This window comes from Phragmites australis, chromosome 24, assembly GCF_958298935.1.
Source record: "Phragmites australis chromosome 24, lpPhrAust1.1, whole genome shotgun sequence".
NCBI classification, from domain to species: domain Eukaryota; kingdom Viridiplantae; phylum Streptophyta; class Magnoliopsida; order Poales; family Poaceae; genus Phragmites; species Phragmites australis.
The window spans coordinates 6,268,036-6,286,980 of NC_084944.1; the positions used below are offsets into that span (position 1 = coordinate 6,268,036).

General features: G+C 47.5%; 1 protein-coding gene and 1 pseudogene across 2 annotated transcripts; both read left to right on the top strand.

The window, feature by feature from the left end:
* Window positions 1–3,792: 3,792 nt before the first annotated feature.
* Window positions 3,793–7,173, top strand: LOC133908065 (E3 ubiquitin-protein ligase WAV3-like; annotated as a pseudogene).
* Window positions 7,174–12,655: 5,482 nt separating this feature from the next.
* On the top strand, window positions 12,656–17,572 carry LOC133907817 (E3 ubiquitin-protein ligase WAV3-like). Of its 2 annotated transcripts, none has more exons than XM_062349910.1 (2): window positions 12,656–13,111; window positions 15,428–17,572. In XM_062349910.1, exons 1-2 carry the CDS (start codon window positions 12,875–12,877, stop codon window positions 17,330–17,332), a joined length of 2,142 nt encoding a protein of 713 aa, XP_062205894.1. In that variant the 5' UTR covers window positions 12,656–12,874; the 3' UTR covers window positions 17,333–17,572. The 2 variants fall into 2 exon arrangements, with proteins under 2 accessions (XP_062205894.1, XP_062205895.1); XM_062349911.1 differs by having other exon boundaries at window positions 15,431–17,572.
* The last annotated feature ends 1,373 nt before the right edge of the window (window positions 17,573–18,945 follow it).

The following is an 18,945-nucleotide window of genomic DNA, read 5'->3' on the forward strand; positions in this document are numbered from 1 at the left end:
GTTCTAGCTAGGGATGACAATTTTACCATTTTAATTACTGGTAAATACCTTAATGGAGTTAGATTTATTTCTTGTTTGCTATCTGTGGGCACATTTGTGGGCGAAATTTACAGCCCAACGGGTATACAGACATAGATACGAATAAGGTTTAATCATACCCATAGCACCAATTTATCCATCCATACACATGACAGGTGGGTCCAGTTTGGCTTCCGCACACTCCCACTCCCCCGAGTGGGCTCCCGAATCTAACCTAATCCCCGCTTCTACCATCACCCCATTAGGCCATCATGCATTCACATTTCACCCTTCCAAAATCCAACCCCGTCGCCACCCCGCCACCCCCAGCCCCCCACCGCGACCTGCCCAGCTAGTCACCACCTTCCGAGTGCCCCACCGCCCATCCTTCGACCCCCAGCCCCCACCGGTGTACCTACCCAACAACGGCCATCGGCCCGTAGCTAAGCTCAGATCCCCCGCCACCAGGGACGCTAAGCTCAGATCCGCCGCTCTAGATCGTAGTAGGCAGCGCCGGAGAGAGGCAAGCCGGTAGCACACCCCCTGAATCCCTGGAGCGCAGGTTAATGAACTGGTTTTTCCCCGAATCCCCCAAATTCTTACTGTTTGTGTGGATCAGATAGTTGGTCAGATATAAATCAAGCAGTATTAGTGTTGCTCTGCCATGATAGTTGGTCAGGTTGTTTGTGTTGCTATTGCTACCTTGAATTTCTGGATTTTGGACCATTAGTCAATCGTTTACGTTTGTGTTAATGTTGTAATGATTCTGGACCATTAAGTTAATATATTTGTGATTTGTGTTGTCAATAATTTCTGTAAATTTGTTGTAAAGCCATGCAGCGGTGCAGCCTTGTTGTTGTAGTTGTACTGTAAACTATAGTGTTGTTGTTATAATAACTGTGATGTGGTGGGTAAACGGTAACCCACAGGCGAGCTAAAACGGACGGTATAAATATGGGGGAAGCACTATCCCTACTCGCTATATTTAATTACCATCCTTAGTTCTTGCACCACCTGATCCTGACCCACCACTTCTATCTAATGAAGAAGCTCATTCCTATCAAATTATAGATTGTGAGATTCCGTAGTGTAATGTGGATTATGAAAATCAGTTTTTAAACTGAGATCATTTGTTTTTGTTTTGGGGCTAAAATCCAAACTAGCACCATGGAGCTTACATTAGACTATACAACACCATTAAAAATTGCAGAGCAAAAGAGGCAAATATGTGGGGCGGAACTAGACAAGGAGGAAGGGTGCTAATGAAGTTTAATCCTAATTCAACAATTTTTTAAAACCTATCAACAAAATTTTTATTGATTTTTCACTCGGTAAGGAATTAAGGATGGGAAATCTCAAAGCGAATAAGTACTAACATAGCTTAAACCATAGTAGCAAAACTGGATTGACATGTCTCTCTGTGCTCACTCATACAGACTTCGTCACCTAAGCATTATTTCACCAGTTCTATCGCAGAAGTAGTAATCCCTAAAGCCTTCAGGTTTTCGTATCCCACTAGTCGCTGATCATCTCCAGCCGCGTCCTTCACTCGAACGGCAATCACCTGCGCATTCTCTTAGGCGGCGGCGGCGGCGGAGGAGGAGGAGACAGGAGCCAACGTCCGCTGCTGCCGCTGCTCACGCGACTTCTTCGACATCTTCGCCATGACCCGCATTGACTTGGTCTGGACAGAACGCCTGCCGCTTGAGTTCACGTCCATGAAACGAGGCGCGCTGCAGCTGGTGCGAGCTCATGCAGCACAGCACGCGCGCGCGCCCCGTCAGCTCGTACTCCCCCTCCGCCGCCACGCATTCGCCGAATTTTTTCAGATCTTCCTCCAGCTCGACGCAGTCCAGGTCTCCGGCCATCCACGGCGCCGACTGCCTCCCGCTGGCGTTCGAGTACCCGCGCGGCCTTCGCGTGCGCGCCGCGCTCGGCTGCCGCGGCCGCACTACTCGCGCTCGACTTCCATCGGCAGTTCGGCATCGCCGTCGGGCACTTCGACCGGCCTCAGCACCACGGCGTCGTCGCCCATAACGTCGGCCGGCCGCCCTGTCGCGGTGTCTCGGTAAGTGCATCTCACGTTGATCAGCTGGGTGAACTCTTCTGCAGCTTCGGCTGTCGGCACGTCGGCACGTCCACGAAAAGCAGGAAGCGCCTCTCCTCGTCGGCGTAGAGATCGCCGACGTCCACTGAGGCTGTGCGGCCCTCCGCGTTGACGTGGCTCTCGTAGCGCCCGGACTTCACCTCCCGGACGCGTACGCCCGGATGCACGCACGTCACGTCAATAAGCACGTTCTGCATGACGCACGTCAATGCACTGCGGGAACGAGTCTCGGATGACCTCCTGGTTTTCGATGTAAGAAAACGTCCCTCTCGTCGCCTCCGCGACGGTGTGCATCGCCGCCGCGTCATGGGAGCCGAAGGTGTGAATCTGCGCGGGCCTGTTGCCGTTCCCGGCTCCGGCGGCCCTGAACGAAGGTGGCACGAGGTTGATGTAGTTCCTACCGGTGAGGTTGTCCTGCCCATCGGAGAGCAGGATGAACATGTCTCGCTTTGTTGCATGAGAGGCTCAAACGGAGCGCACCTATACTTCTGTACTTCTATAAATATATAAGTTGTAATAGTCTGATCGATGTCTATCGTTCACTTAAATTGATTAAATAGTCACCATTAAAATTGGACTCTGTTTCTTATTTAAAAATACATTTATCTCTAATTATTTGTCTTATATATCTAGATATCTAATATTTATCTTTCATACATTTAAAAACACATTTAATTTCTCATTATTTGTCTTTCATATTTAAATATTTAATATTTGTCTTTCATATATTTACCGTCAGATTTCTCCAGAGAGTGTGTCATCTCTTGCACTTCACCTACAGCGACGGGTTTCTTCAGAGGGTGTGTCATCTCTTGCACCTCGTCTATAACACTTGTTTTCTGGAGAAGGTGCACTGCCACCGTCTACCAAGAAGGTCATCTCTGTCGCACTTTCTTTACACCAAGGTACTATACGAGAATTGTTTTCATCCCTCACAAATCGGTCACCATCTTGATTCTTCTCACAACATTGCTACGGACAATCAGCTCTAGACAATACGATCCCCTCCACCCTCTTGTCCAGTTACTCGTCACTCTTCTCCCTCTTGAAATTACATGATCGTATCGTGAATTTCGTATTCAAATATCTTTTCTTTTGTTATACTATATTCTTTTACTTCTTCAGATTATTATATCATAAATTAATTTCACGTGTATAAAACATATGTGCAGTTACTAGCTGGGCATTCGTTTTTTTGCCACCAGTGACCCCCGGGTGGCATCCTATTTGCCACCCTGCCCCACACGTATAGACTCAGGGCGACCCACATGTCATCTTTAGCAGTAATTGCCACTTCCTGAGAGTGGTAACTGAGCAATTATTCCAGTTGCTAGTATATAGCAGGAGACTGGTGCATAGCGGCCACAGAATTTTGGTGCTAGAATATTATTTTGGTGCTAAAATAGGAGATTATTTAGTTACATATAATACATGCTAACTTCATAGAGCTATTCGTATCTTATATGCTACGTCTTCCGTGCATATTTAAAGTTTTGGAGGAAAAAAATAAACCTACGTGGCTACATCTTTTGTGCCAGCTACGCATGCATCGGCGCGTCTCCTGCTATATACGCAGTGTAAGATAGAGCAACTCTTTTTGGCGCTGACCACTCATGCGGCAAAGCGAGCCCTAGCCAGCATCTGGACCTCGCCCTCTCACCGCTTCCATGGAGAGCTCAGGCGCAGACCCGTACGCCATCTGCCTCGGTGATGTCAGGCACGGCTAGGCCATCTTCACTGCTGAGTGATCCCACACCTTCCACCACCGTTGCATCTTCGGCAGCATTGTGCACGGCCACCGCGAGTGCCCGCTCTGCAGGGCCACATGGCGTGACCTGCCAGGCGTCATTCCCATTCGTCCTTCTGTGCGGCCGTCTACCGCAGAGCATCCTCGTGCGTAAAATGACGATGAACCTGTGGAGCAGACAGTAGTCCAGCTGCAGGACGGCTGGCCGGCATCCCATAAAGCAGGTGTGGTCGTGAAGACGCAATGCGAGCGCCCGGCCGTCCCGCGTCCCAGGCTAGCTTCGCGGTGCTCGTGCACGCCAAGGCGAGAGGGGTGGTGGCCGTGGTCGCATCCACCGACTCGCGCACCGCTCGATCTCATGACGGTGCTTGACCTCAGCGCTAGCATACGCGACGAGAAGCTGGCGCTGCTGAAGCTGGCCATAGGGTTCATCATCGATAACCTTGGCCCCGCCAACCACCTCAGCGTGGTGTCCTTCTCGGACAACGCGAGATGCGCGATCTGGCTCTCGTGCATGTCCGGCGATGGGAAGGCATTAGCGAAGAGTGACGTGGAGTCCCTCGTCGTGCATGGTGGCGCGAACATTGGCGAGGGTCTGATGTCCACGTGGCCTCTCGGGTGCTCATCGATCGCCGGTATAGGAACACCGTGACCAGTATCATCTTGTTGTTCAATGGGCGGGACAGGTACGTGCAACATCGCTACATCGACCTTGTGCCAGCTTCGTTTAGGAGCGCCAGCGCCGGTAACCGGCCCCCGCCAATCCACACATTTGGCTTCGGCAACGACCATGACGCGACGGCAATTGTTGGAAATAATCTTGTAATTAGCTAGGAGAATTAGTGCTAGCTAGTTGTTAGTTAGTTGGAGTTAGTCGTGTGTGTGGTTGCGTGAGCTGTTAGCAAGCATGGGCCTGGTCAGCTTGAACGTGTGAAGCACATGTTCGAGTCGTGGGTGCATGGCGCCAGAAATGGATTGGCTATTAGCCACCACGTGTGTGTTACCTTTGTGTATAAGTAGCAAATGTGTTGTGGAGAGTTGAGTGCGACCGTAGAGCAAAAATGTAGCATGTTGTGTATATGTGTGGTGCAGTGAATAGAAGTGTGTGCAGTGTCGGAAAAGAACTTCCTCATGTGTTCAGAGTAGTGCTTGTGTGTGTTCGAGTTGCTGAGTTTTGCTAGCTTCTCCACAGTGGTTTGTGCGTTTGTTTGTGTTGTGCTCCTGTGAGCGAAACATCGTGAGGGTGTGTGTGTGTGTGAAGCTGTGCTAATAATTGGTATCAGAACCTCAGGAGATTTGAGGACCTGCATGGAGGCGAGGAGGCCGCGGAGGTGCTGCACGGAGGCGTGGAAGCCGTGGAGGCGCGGCGGCCACGAAGACGTGGTGCAGCGTGCGCACGATGGAGCGCAGCCTGGCTGAGCACGCTGCAACAGGTGTGATGTGCATGCAACGGCATGTGTAGTGCAGGTGGTGCGGTGCATGCGTGTTGCGGAGGGCACGTCTGAGCATTGCTTGGCGGAGGCGCGGTCGCGTCTGCATGTGGTGGCGTGGATCGACGGCATGAATGTGGTGCACAGGCTACGTCAGCGGCAGTGCACGATGGCACAGTGAGGAAGGCCAGCCGGCTGTGCATGCCAATAGGGTTGTTGGCTCTGCGGTGCGGCGTGGTTTGAGGCTGTGAGAGAGCAGCACCAAAAAAAAACTTCATGTGCATGTGTTCATTTGCTAGCTTCTCTGTGTGCGTCGAGAGAGAAGCAAGCAAAAAGATCATGTGCTATGCGTGTTAGTGTCAAACACCTGAGAGAGTGAGAAGGAGTTGATCGAGTGGATCATCTCCAACAAGTGATGTGCGTACCAGTGGGAAGGTGACGCGGCCTGGCGATGAGGAGAGCAGTGGTGGTACACCAACGGCAGACTCTATGAGAAGTGGAGGCGACAGGTGGCTACAGACTCCATATGAGATGGAGGCCGATGTAGGTGGCCAAGGCTATCATTGCAAGAAGGGTCGGTGTGAAGCTGATGGTGAGCACAAGACTAGTCGGTGTGATACTGATGATGGCGCGTGTGTCGCGCAAGTTGCTATTATGTGTGGCAACAGGAGGCCGTTGTGTGCGGCAAGACGATGTGGTGATCGATGTTGTGAAGGCGTCATCCAGAAAGCTACTGCGTGTGGCTACAAGGTGGTGCAGGCGATCCGTATCAGAGAATCAGTATGTCAAGATTAGGGGGGAAATTGATGGAAATAATCTTGCCATTAGCTAGGATACTTAGTGCTAGCTAGTTGTTAGTTAGTTGGAGTCAGTCGTGTGTGTGGTTGCGTGAGCTGTTAGCATGCATGGGCCTGGTCAGCTTGAACGTGTGAAGCGCACGTTCGAGTCGTGGGTACATGGCGCAAGAAATGGATCGGCTGTTAGCCACCACGTGTGTGTTACATTTGTGTATAAGTAGTAGATGTGCTGTGGAGAGTTGAGTGCGACCTTAGAGCAAAAATGTAGCCTGTTGTGTATATGTGTGGTGTAGTGAATAAAAGTGTGAAAGGCGCTGGTGTGCAATGCTGGAAAAGAACTTCCTCGTGTGTTCAGAGAAGTGCTTGTGTGTGTTTGAGTTGCTGAGTTTTGCTAGCTTCTCCACAGTTGTTTGTGCGTTTGTTCGCGTTGTGTTCCCGTGAGCGAAACACTATGAGGGTGTGCGCGTGTGAAGCTGCAGTAACAGCGATGCATACCATCGCAGAGGAGAGAGGGGACACGTTTTCCTTCGTCAAGAACCAGACAGCCATCCAGCACTCATTCACACAGTGCATCGGTGGGCTCCTCTTGGTCGCTGTGCAGGATGTGTGCCAACGTGAAGTGCGTGCACCCAGGTGTGCGTGTCCTGGGGGTAAAGTCTAGCCGCTACAAGAACCGCATCGACACGGACTGTCATGCTGTCTCGGTGGATGTTGGGGAGCTCTACGACATAAAAGGTAGGTGGGAGAGAAAAGAAGTTTAGGAGATCTACATTACCGAAGACATCACGACCGCATGGGAGATAGCCGAGCGTGGGAAGTGCACTGAGGCGGTGAGGATACTCGGAAGCAGGCAGGAGCCCGTGCGGTGGTCGGCACCGGGTATGACTGGGGATCTGACGTGCGCCACATCGATGGACAAGCTTCACGACCTTGGCACCTGAGTGGCGAACCGGACGGAGTACGAGCAGATGTGGCACACATGCATCCTGGCTAGCACAAGCTCTCATAGTCATAACGTGTATCGCTGATGGCGCTATTTGCACAGTGTGCATGTGGGTGTGGATCCAGATGTAGACGTGGCGCCACACGGCCCTACATGACTCGGGCCATGCAGAGCACGGTGATGAAGTCGCAAAGCTCGTGTGAGCATTAGCAACAGATGTCGTCGCATGTAAGGTATCATCCAAACAGTATTCTAATTAATCATTAAATCAATCATTTACTTAATCACGACTTCAATGACTAATCAGAATACCGCTCTAGTAATCTCAGCACGTGTTTTGTGCCCAAGATCGGATCACATGCCTTTCCAACATATCACATCACAATAAAGCTTAACAAAGATCGAGTAATTTAATTATATTACAAGTTCTTAAGCATCCATAATTTCTTACAATTTACAGCAAAAGGGAGCTAGAAGTAGACTGAAACTAATCAACTCCTAGACAAAAGAGAACTATGCAGCGAAAGCTAAAACTATAAACAACAAAAGAGGATGGAGCCATATGCCCTTAGGCTTCATCACAAAAGTACGACCTCCGAATAGTTGCTTACTCATGCCCACCACCACCCTCAGTGCGGGTGTGAAGTAGCAAAAGACCAACTTCTCCTGACCGGTAGCACCTGAAAGAGCAGCATAAGTACGAAGGTAATCGCAAGACTTAATCCATATTGGGTACTTATAGATAACCCGACTCCAAAGATTATGAATTGAGATGTTAGCAAGAATACGACCATATGGTTAAGTAAATTTATAGGCAAAAGAAAAATTTGATAAAAACATGTGTGAGCATCTAGACTTAACCAACACAACTATCTAACCCATAACTATCAACTGAACATATATATAAAAGGAACCATAGTAATAATATATGTAAAGAACCATCTCAAGCTATCAACCACCTCAATCCATATTCGAAATTCTACGATAGCTGCAAATGGACAAAAGCATGCTTATGACCGAGAGCGCTGCATTTCAAAATATTTATACACCTTGCAGGGGATACAACTTTACCCACAAGACTCGAGGAACATACAACTTGAGTGATCACACAGGTCCACCCAAGGGGGTACTCGTGCCAACCTTTTCCAATAAGTCCCAACCATTTGAATCAGATATCGCTCGGTGTGGAGCCCACTTAGGTTAACTCCCGAAGCGACCTCAAATTTCTCTTACAAGCCCGGCCGCTCACACTGTTGATGTGCAAGCTCAAATGATCACAGCTACAGAGGTATTTGACTTATCTTACCATTAGATCGACATGTGATAAGTACGGTAAGTGCTAGAGCCAACTGCAATAACGATCGATGCTTAAGCGATGCAAGCGGTCTACGGTGTCCAGATTCTTCTCCCGACTTATCCAGGGAACTCCACATCGGGGCAAGAAAAACACCCCTAACACCGCTCACATCTTGCCTCATCCTCACTACTCAACTAACCAACACCATCAACCCAACATAGCTATTAATGTAACAGTAATTAAAGCCTATAGCTCGCAAACGGGGTTGTACCACCGCTCGACCGAAGAATCTATGCATGGCTAAGCATTTTGATTAACTTTTAAACTAGAACATCATCAAGTTAAACCCCAGTTACAAGGAGATGGATCACCAATAACTCAAGACAAGGTATAATGCATCAACATAGGTTCTACACATACAGGACCCAACATGGACTCAACAATATGCATAATGTACATAAAGCATATTTTATCATATTAGATACATATGATCTAAATTAATGGGAGAAACATGCTTAGATGCTTGTCTTGTTGCTCGGGCGGCTGCCTGATGCTACTCACAAAGAATTCACATAACCTGTGTAGCTCAGTATCACCTTCAACCACACCCACATCACGCTCTGGATCCTTGTTCCCTAAAGAAGAATGCATCCAATAATGAGTATGAATGAGATGCAATAATGTATGCTACAATATGTATAACAACAAGTTAAAAGTGCAAGATATGCAAAATAATAGCAAACTTTGCGATCTAAACAACTTCAGAAAGCTAACAGGAGGCCGTAGACTTCGGTCGAACTCGGAATCTCTAGGTTGTACTTCGGACAGGGGTTCTTGGTTAGCCATTTTTGAATTAACTCGGAAGGTCCGAGCTAAGTTCGGAACCTCTAGGTTAGGCCGGAATGTCCGGGTGAGGCTCCGAGCAAGAGTTCTCTGCTAATCTAAATCGAATTAACCCAGACCCTCTGGTTTAACCCAGACTATCCGAGTTAAGCAGACTTGCACTTTTCGATGATCTTCCTCGGTCGATTCGACTTGCATGTTAAATTTATCCTACATAAACATACATATACACTATATAAAGGGTTCTAGACTCAACTTACACCCTAAACCCTAACGATTTTTTAGCAAAAATCATCGGGGGTTTTACTGGGCTACCCAGACTATCCGGGTTGTCTAGAGAGGTTGCTTCGAGGGGGAAACTTAGCCGATTTGATTTACAAGCCTCTCCAAACTAAAGGGAAACATATTTGAGATAATTCATAGAGTATAGAACTCACTCACCAACCTAGCAACACGATTCCTAGCACAAATCTCATCCGAAACCTCTATTTTCGCTCAAAAGCTCAAGAACTCCATATACTTAGCTCCAAACTCAAAATCAACCCACCAATTCACGTATTCTTGCATAGGGAAGGCTAAAGGACTTACCCACAGTGCTTGTGGAGGTTGGTAACCACCAGTTGATGAAGGGAACGAAGAAATTGCTCGGGAACAGGAGTCCAACCACGTTCCTCGTGCTTCAAGCAAAAACACCAAGAACATTAAGAACAGCTTGAATCTTTCGAGCAAACACAAATGAATTTGATGGATGGGAAGCTTATGAGCTAATGATCACGTGAATACCACATGCATACCTCGATTCAGCTTCTAGAGGGAGGAATCGAGGGAGAAAGAGAGAGAGAGCTTGAGAGAGAGGGGGAGCTTGAGTTGCACGGTGGGAGGGAGAGAGAGTTGGGAGAGCGAGGGAGAGAGAGGGAGTTGGTGGGGGCTGCTGTCCCAAGAGGAGATAGGGTGGTTGGCCACCTATGTGGGACCCACATACTAGAGAAAGAAGCTTGTTTTAACTACGAATTCATTTCTTTCTCTCCTGAATTTCTTTCTCTCATCCAATTGACTTAAAATTAAGTGCTTTAATGCTCCGAAACAAAATTACTCAAAGTTAAACCTAATTCTTATGAAGCATGATTAGGCTTAATTATGGCTTTAGGACGTGACATCGCGGGCCGCTGGCAAAGAGAATGCATGGTAAGTGATGGCCACTTCAAGGAAGGACAGGGCCGCAGATGATCAATGGCTAGTGATGCCCACAAACGGGTGAAATGTTCTTAGTTTAATTAGTCTGATTTACAGTTCTTTTGTTACTCAAGTTTGGATGCTTTAGAGCTTTTGCTCTTTTACTACTTGCCGGTATGGTTGCGCATATCCAAATTTGCTACCGCATTTGCAGTTATGTTGGGTGTACATGTTGTCTTTAGTGTCTTGTGGGATGGCATATGGAAGGGGAAAAGCAACTCCACATCTACTTCTGCACACATATCTAATCTCGTCCGTTCATTCATCCAATATGTATTCATCCATCCGTTGATTCTCTCACCGTGTTCCGTCAAAAAATTTCGCCTGGAGAGCAGCGAACTCAGCTCTAGCCATAGAAAGTAAATAAAGTAGTGAGACATCTGGAGACTATCATAACTTGTGATATCTCTCGTATGGAGGATGAATCAGAGTTCCATATGCATTGGTGCATATCCACGGGGAAAGGCGCTGCAGGAGGCGATTTGTGCTTTCCGGGATTTGTCGGGCGAGGAACAGTTCTCTGTATCTGGCCTGGATTGGCTTCTTCACCTGTTGTCGAGATGTTCAGACCTGCAGCGGGGCTTGATTCTACTCGTCTTCTGGAGATCCTGGTATGCCCGAAATCAAATTACTCGTTGATCGTTGTGTGAAGTTCACCAAAAATCCACACCAGAAGATCGGAAGAGAAAAGGAGTTTGCAGGGTCCACCCACCCAGGCACAGATCAGCAAGCTGACCGTGCTAAAGCTCCAGGGCGCTGGATGGTGGCACTGCTGGGCAAGGTGAAAATTATTGTGGATGCTGCTTTCCATCAAAACTCAGGACGAGCTGTGGTGGGCATTGTGGTGCGAAACTCTCTGTTTGCCAGGCTCTGAATTCCTCTAAAGACAACAGGTCCCGGGTGGCGTTTCTGCCGAAAGAAGTTACGGCGTTAATATATCTCACCTTTCCTCGCAAAGAAAAAGGGTGAGCACAAATTTGATAGATACACAGATGATAAATCAATTTGGAGATAATAGTAACACAGTTTTTTTAGAAAAAAAATCCAGCTTGTCTTTTCAAGATTTTCTAAACAACAACGTTCCCTGTATAAAGCTCAAATAAGGTGTGATCCCTTGATGGAATTGTTTCCAAAAGCCAACGGCAACTCTAGTGTTCTCGACCAGAAATACTACACTAGGACGATTCTGGTTCACCAGATCTTGAACATAGATTTTATCATTGGTCACTAGAGTTGATAGTCAGCATCGAAATGAATTGTGGACGGCGCCAGCAGGGCTACCAAGTTGGATGTCGACATGTTATAATATTTTACACCAAAGAGAGGGATATGCCGACATTTTGACTCTGGTGGCACACTTGGAGCCCATACATGAATTAGAGGCGCAATACACAATTAACGGTAATGACTGGTATAGGTGGTGACCATACATGAGTTGGAGGCGCAGTGGAAGGAATTGAGTGACTCAGAAGGTACAATTTTAACAGTGCCTGAGTTGGAGGCGCATATGAAAGGTATGGGAGTGGCTTCTATGACACAAATGGTGACCATGGATGAGCCAAAGGTGTATGGTGCAAGGTATGGGAGTGATTTCGGTGTCACGTTTTGGTGATCATGCATGAGCTAGAGTGCCAAATGGAAGGTATGGGATGTGGGGTATTTATGAGGTAATATGATGAGGCAAGATGTCTTGATTGTTGGTTCCGCAGGATAGTGGCGGTGTGGGTTGGTGTAGCGACGGTGGTGGCATAAAAGGTAGGTGGGGAAGAAAAAGAAATTTAGGAGATCCACGAAATCTTGATGTAACGGTTAAAATTAATTAATTTTCATCAAATTTTATGTTCTATCATACCCTGTTTAGCCTTTTGCGTTGTATATGTTGTATAATTTTTTTTATTACATAGATAACATTATATTCATGAAAGCGTAACAACTTTTTGTAAAAAGAATGAAAACAGCTGCAACATCACAATTGATTCTGGCTTCTACAGAAGTCGATAAATAAAACCCTTTTCTATAAAAAAACATGTAATTTCATGCAAATATCCTGTGAAAGTTCCTTGCTCCAAATTCCAATCAAACAAAGATCCCAAGCAGTGCCTTTTTCACCTTTTCATAACCCAGAAAAGACTACCAATGTCAACTTCCAAAAGCGCCCAAATGCCGAGGAAAAAAAAGAAGGAAATTCTTCAACACCAAAAACACTTCTACTTTTCAGAGGGGCAAAGTGGGAAGAAGAAGTCAAAACACCCCCACAGATTCCTCGTCTCCCTCCTCCCTTATATCTCTCCCCTGCTTTCGCTCTCCTCACACCACTTCGCCGCAAAAACCCAAACCCGTTCCACCCCACAAGAATCCCGCCCGGCGACGAGCGGGACGAATCGAGCCCCCAAACCCTCCGCCGTCGGGAAGCGCCGGAGAAAGGAGGCGCCTTTTGGGGCGTGGCACGTTCTTGGCGAATGGCGCCGGCGTGGGAGCGCGCCAGGCGCGCGCTCGCCACCAGGCTCTGCCTCCGCTTTCCGGCGCGGCACGTGGCCATCGAGGACGCGCCGCGCGAGCTGGACTACGTGGAGGTGCTGGTGCCGGTGCCGGCGGTGGAGGCGGAGGAGGAGGAGAGGGAGAAGTCGCCGGCCACTGTGTCCCCGGCACCGGCGTCCGCGCGGCGGCTGTCTAGGTCCGGGAGCCTGAATTCGGCGGTGAGAATTTCTTTCCCTCCTTGTTGCGATCTTACATTTCTGTCAGGTGCCCATGGTGTATTCGAATGCACGAACACGATTCATGTCATGATTATTCCTAGAAACGCTCTGCTCTTGTCGTTGTTGTGGGTTTCTTGGCACGGGGATCCGAGTTGTGTGGAAGGTTGAGAGAAGTTCCCTGAAAAAATAGATTGTCTCCGCGAGCTGACGGGATAGAAATCCTCGTTTTTTCAGATTTTTTCAGTTTTTTTTTTTTTTGGGTGCTGTGAGGAATTACCTTGAAATGTGAGGAACCTTATGACATAAGGTATTTTATTGTTTCAGTATCCAAGTGTCCTAATCCGGTCAATGATCAAGGTTGAGTCACCTTACATAACTCTAATGTTATATAGTTTAAAAAACTTTAATGCTACCTTGTCATCTTGTAGGATGTCGATAATCTAAGCATTGAGTTTTACCGATGTTGGATATCATTTTTATGCCCCATAAAAAGGGGATTTTTTTTATGGCCGACCGGGGGGAGTGCCCCCACCTGATTGGTTTTCCATTAATACGCGGAAGACCGGGACAGGATGGTGCGAGGCACCAGAGTTTTGAGGCTACAACCAAAGTATTCTGATATGCTCTGCGTATGAAAATTGTGCTGCATGCTTGTTCTACTCTGTTCTTATTTTTCTTACCCAACAGCACAGAATACAGTTCTGAGTTGTTTGGTATGTTGCCTCATATGTTAAAGAAAATGATGACTGTCGTTTTTATTGCTTGGGGAAACCGGTTGCTTGCATTCCAACAGTTCAAACTTTCTCAGCTATTGAATTCGTATTATAGACTTTTCTGTTCTTTGGTCCTTGAACTGATCTTCCATTTGCATATATTGTTTATGTTTGATTTCCATTTTTTATCCATGGATGTATTACTCATACAGCGCGTTGTGGGCTAGCAAGATAAATTGAGTAAGCAACCGGTCATTTAAGCAATAGTTTTTGTGTCATTCTATTTCTATGAGCCAGCTGTGGTTAGAAAAAGAAAAATCGATTGCTTGTTCTTTTGCATTCATATGGATGCAACTTCCTGAAAAGACAATTCATTTTTGGTCACCAACTTTTGCCTATCTTATGAAGGCTATTGTTTTATTACCCTCTCCAGCCCAATTTTTTCTTTGACCAGTTGGGTGTTGCCATGTAGGAGATAAGGCTCACAAGACTTTTAGGAAAACTTTGCTGTTGACATCATTCTGCTGAGGAAAGCACTCAAACCTTGTAACGATAATTTCCGGATAGTATGTTATGAGCCATATTATGCTCTACTATTCTCAGATGGAGTTTTGCTGCAAAGATATAAGTAATTGCGTAGGATTTCCTTCAGAAACCAAATACATCTAAAACTGCACCTTTGCAATGACATCAGTTTTGACAGATCACACATGGCATGCCTATCTTACCTTACCCTAGTTAAACCGGATTTGCCTATCCCTTTGATCGGTAAATGTTGAATCACTAACTGATGTCCAACAATCCTTCAGTTTCAGTAGCAATTGCTTAGGTTCTAACTGCAGAATAAAGAAAGGATGGGCATATAGCTATTGCTGATGTGTTGCACTTTTCCATATGTTTTATTGCCTGATGGGTGCATCTAATTTTGTTCTCGCAAATGGATAATATAAGGATCCAACCGTCCAATTAGCATTATAGTTGACCTATCGATTAGTGCATAGGACTACTTTATAAGTTGACTCGACTGATTTATGACTTTCACAGGATATTCTCATCTTATGCTGTTGTACTTTGTATAGAATATTGCATTTGATACTGTTATTACTAGTATTTGTTATGGCTATTTCTAAGGAAACCATCCTTTTTTTTTCTAAAGCTTTCATGATATATTTTGGTTCTTATCTGCCGGCTTCAATTTGTTGCATGCCGGTAGACTATGTCATCTAAAAACCGAACCGTTCTAGGCAATAAGTCTTGTATGCTGGTGTGCTTCTGTGGGTTTTTTTTTTCATTCATCTTCATTACGTGCTTATATTTCTCACATCATTGCTGGCTCCGAGAGTAAGACATATTTTAAACAAGTATTTTTATGACAGCTCTCTCAATCTCTTGCGCAACTTTCATCATGAACTTCCTTTGTTTTGAAGTGTAAAAATGCTGTATACTCAACTCAATTTCTCAAGGAATTTCCCATTTCTACAACCTACATTGTACAAGCTGGAAATAGCATAATTCAAAGCCTTAACCCTTGATCATACTGAACCAGCCAGTAGTATTATAGTAGTCTTTACTAACTTTTTTTGGTCAATTTTCTTGATTCCAGAAGATATGCGCCATTTGCCTCGGCGGCATGAGGATCGGGCACGGCCAAGCTTTGTTCACTGCTGAATGCTCCCACAGATTCCACTTCCACTGCATCTCTTCAAATGTGCAGCATGGCAACAAAGTCTGCCCGATCTGCCGCGCCGTATGGAAGGAGCTGCCTTTCCAGGGCCCTCTTCTTGTCGATGCTGCTGCTCATGGGACAGCCAGGGTGAACCCATCGGATTGGCCCCAGGGCAGGTTACCGCGTGCTGATACCGTGAACCGGCGGGATCAATTTCCTGTCTTCCGCACTCCGGAGTCGGCATTTTTCAATGATGATGAGCAGATAAATCTTCAGTCTGAACCAGTGGGTGGAGGCCGTGATGGGGATGAGATTCCTGCTTCAGTTGAGATCATGACATACACTGAGTTCCCAGCCATTCAGGAGTCCGTGACACAGGAGAATTTTGCCATCTTGATCCATCTGAAGGCTCCGCATGCGCCGGCGTCGGTGAGTTCCCGCGCACCGCTGGACTTGGTGACTGTGCTCGACGTGAGCGGGAGCATGGCGGGCACCAAGCTTGCGCTTCTGAAGCGTGCCATGAGCTTCGTGATCGAGAGCCTTGGCCACAGTGACCGGCTCTCCGTCATCGCCTTCTCGTCGTGTGCGTGGAGGCTGTTCCCGCTGCGGAAGATGACCACATTTGGGCGGCAGCAGTCGCTGCAGGCCATCAGCTCCCTCGTCGCCAATGGCGGCACGAACATCGCCGACGGGCTGCGGAAGGCTGCCAGGGTGATGGAGTACAGGCAGACGAGGAACCCCGTGTGCAGCATCATCCTCCTCTCGGACGGCGTGGACACCTACACTGTCACGCCAGCGCAAGGCGCGCCGCCGGACTACGGCCTGCTCGTCCCGCGCTCGATCCTCCCCGGCGGCCACCACGTGCAGGTCCACACCTTCGGCTTCGGCGCGGACCACGACTCGGCGGCGATGCACTCTGTCGCCGAGATGTCCGGTGGCACGTTCTCCTTCATCGACGCGGTGGGCTCGATCCAGGACGCGTTCGCGCAGTGCATTGGCGGCCTCCTCAGCGTTGTGGCGCAGGAGGCACGGCTGAGTATCGAGTGCGCCGACGAAGGCGTGCTGCTTAACTGCATCGAGTCCGGCGGCTACGCGAGCGGAGTGGTCGGAGACGGGCGCAGCGGGTTTGTCGACATCGGCGACCTCTACGCCGACGAGGAGAGGGACTTCCTGGTCACTGTGCGCGTCCCGGCCGCGCGCGGGGACACCGCGCTGATCCTACCGAGCTGCGCCTACCGCGACGCGGTCACCACAGAGACAATCCGGGTGGAAGGCGACGCGGTGATATTGCCACGACCGGGGAGCCCGGTGCTCGCGGCGATGTCCCCACAGGTGGAGCGCGAGTGGAACCGCGTCCACGCCACGGAGGACATGGCCGCGGCGCGCGCCGCGGCGGAGGACAACGACTTCGCGCGCGCCGCGTCGATCCTGGAGTCCCGCCGTCGGGCGCTCGAGTCGACCGCGTCGCTGTCCTCGGACCCGCAGACGCAGGCGCTGGTGGCCGAACTGCGGGAGATGCAGGACCGGACCGAAAACCGGCAGCGGTACCAGGAGTCCGGCCGCGCCTACATCCTCGCCGGGCTGAGCTCGCACTCGTGGCAGCGCGCCACGGCGCGCGGCGACTCGACGGAGCTCACGGGCCTAATCCACACCTACCAGACGCCGTCCATGGTCGACATGCTGCACCGGTCGCAGGCGCTCCTGCCGGAGGTCGTCGAGGCGCTGAACCGGTCTCTGACGGTGGCGCCCTCGCGCAGCCAGACCGCCGGCCCCGCCTCGCCGCGCCGGTCTCTGGCCCGGGCGTTCAGGTCGACAAAGTCCTTCACCGGGCGATCCTCGTGATGCTAGGTGCTCCATTGGCAATGCATGCATATCGTTGTTGTCGCGAGTGCATCTTGAAGTAGTTAGGAGCAAGAAGAAATCCATCACCATTGTTTCGTTTGTTTGATATCGATCTCGTTGTTCTCGCAAGGTGGATTCGGTATAATGTTTGTTTGTTTTGTACCTGTTTGGCTGTGGATTAATCCTGGAGACATGCTTTGGTTAGTGTAAATAAACTAATAAAATGACTGGGATTTGGCAGACCGGCGATGGGTGATGGACTGATCGATTATATTTCTGTCCATTTCTCATCTCATTCGTGATACGGGGACCGACCGATCTTGTAAGATCCTGATCTTGGATTCACCTATGCATTTTTATCAATCTCTCAATTAAGTAGTTGATATATATATAATTTAATAGAATAATATTAAATAAAATAATTATATAAAAAATAAAAGATGCTTAATCCATAACAGACTAAATAAGCAGAAGAGGCTACAACGGAACAAATTAAAGTGGCCTAAAACGGAAAAACCTAATGCCACAGATAACCTAGATACGGATGTGATCTTAGACTTCTTTTCTTTTAACTTTATCTGGTTCGAGGTTAATCTTCAACTCTTAATAATCTAAAAAACAGCAAGACTAAGTAAGGAATATACACTGCTTCAAGAAGTTAAGTAGATCATAAGAGAAGTAACCAAGAATAAAGCCATATAGCTATAGTTTGTGCGCAAAGCCAGTTTTATATGCAATGTGAATGCAGGTATCACACTTGGTTTAAACCATTTAAACAAAAGCCAAGTTTAATTGATAAGAGTTGTTGGCCCTAGGGTAAAGCTCTCTGTTCCCCTGCAGTTCCCATCTTTTAGCTAGTTGATGCCTAGTTCAATCAGTTTTAACGGCATACAACCGACTTTCTCCAAAATATGGGCACACTCACTGGCCACTCAACATCAAGGGGGTACGCTGAAAGTGCATCTAGCCTCTAAATATGGTTTTAGTAATTAATGACAATACATATAGATTAACAATTATATTATGAATTGTTAGTAGGTTGATCCATAGAAGATACATAAGTGATAAATCATGAATTCGTTGAGAAATGCCGTCAGATTAAAGAAATGCATCGAGTTAATTGAGCTCTAGGTGATGCTCATGAGATAAAAGAGAAGCTAAAGAAGACTGACAAGAAGCATAAAGAAAAAGTCACTTGTGAAGATTAAGTGACTAAAAGTATGAGATTATCAATTGTGTTTTATGGATTAACCCATGTGTTTTATGCTTAAGAGTGAGTTGGAGTTAGGTTCCATAAAAATGCATAAGTTGAATTAAGATATTCAATATGCCAAATTGGAAGTGCAAGGTCAAGATAAGCTTGGTGAACAACTTATATGCTTGATGCTTATAGTTTGTGCCTTAGTGATGAACCATATGAAGATGATGTGAAAAGAGAAGTCTCACACGCTTGGTACATGGAAAACTATCAATAGAGCTTTATTGAGCTTCCGGAGATTAAGCAATGATTAAAATGACAAAGTGAAGAAATTGAAGAAGTTGGTGGCTTTCTATGGTAAGATGGTGAGGGGCAAGCAATACTCGACTACGATGGATTATCCGGTAGTAAAGGG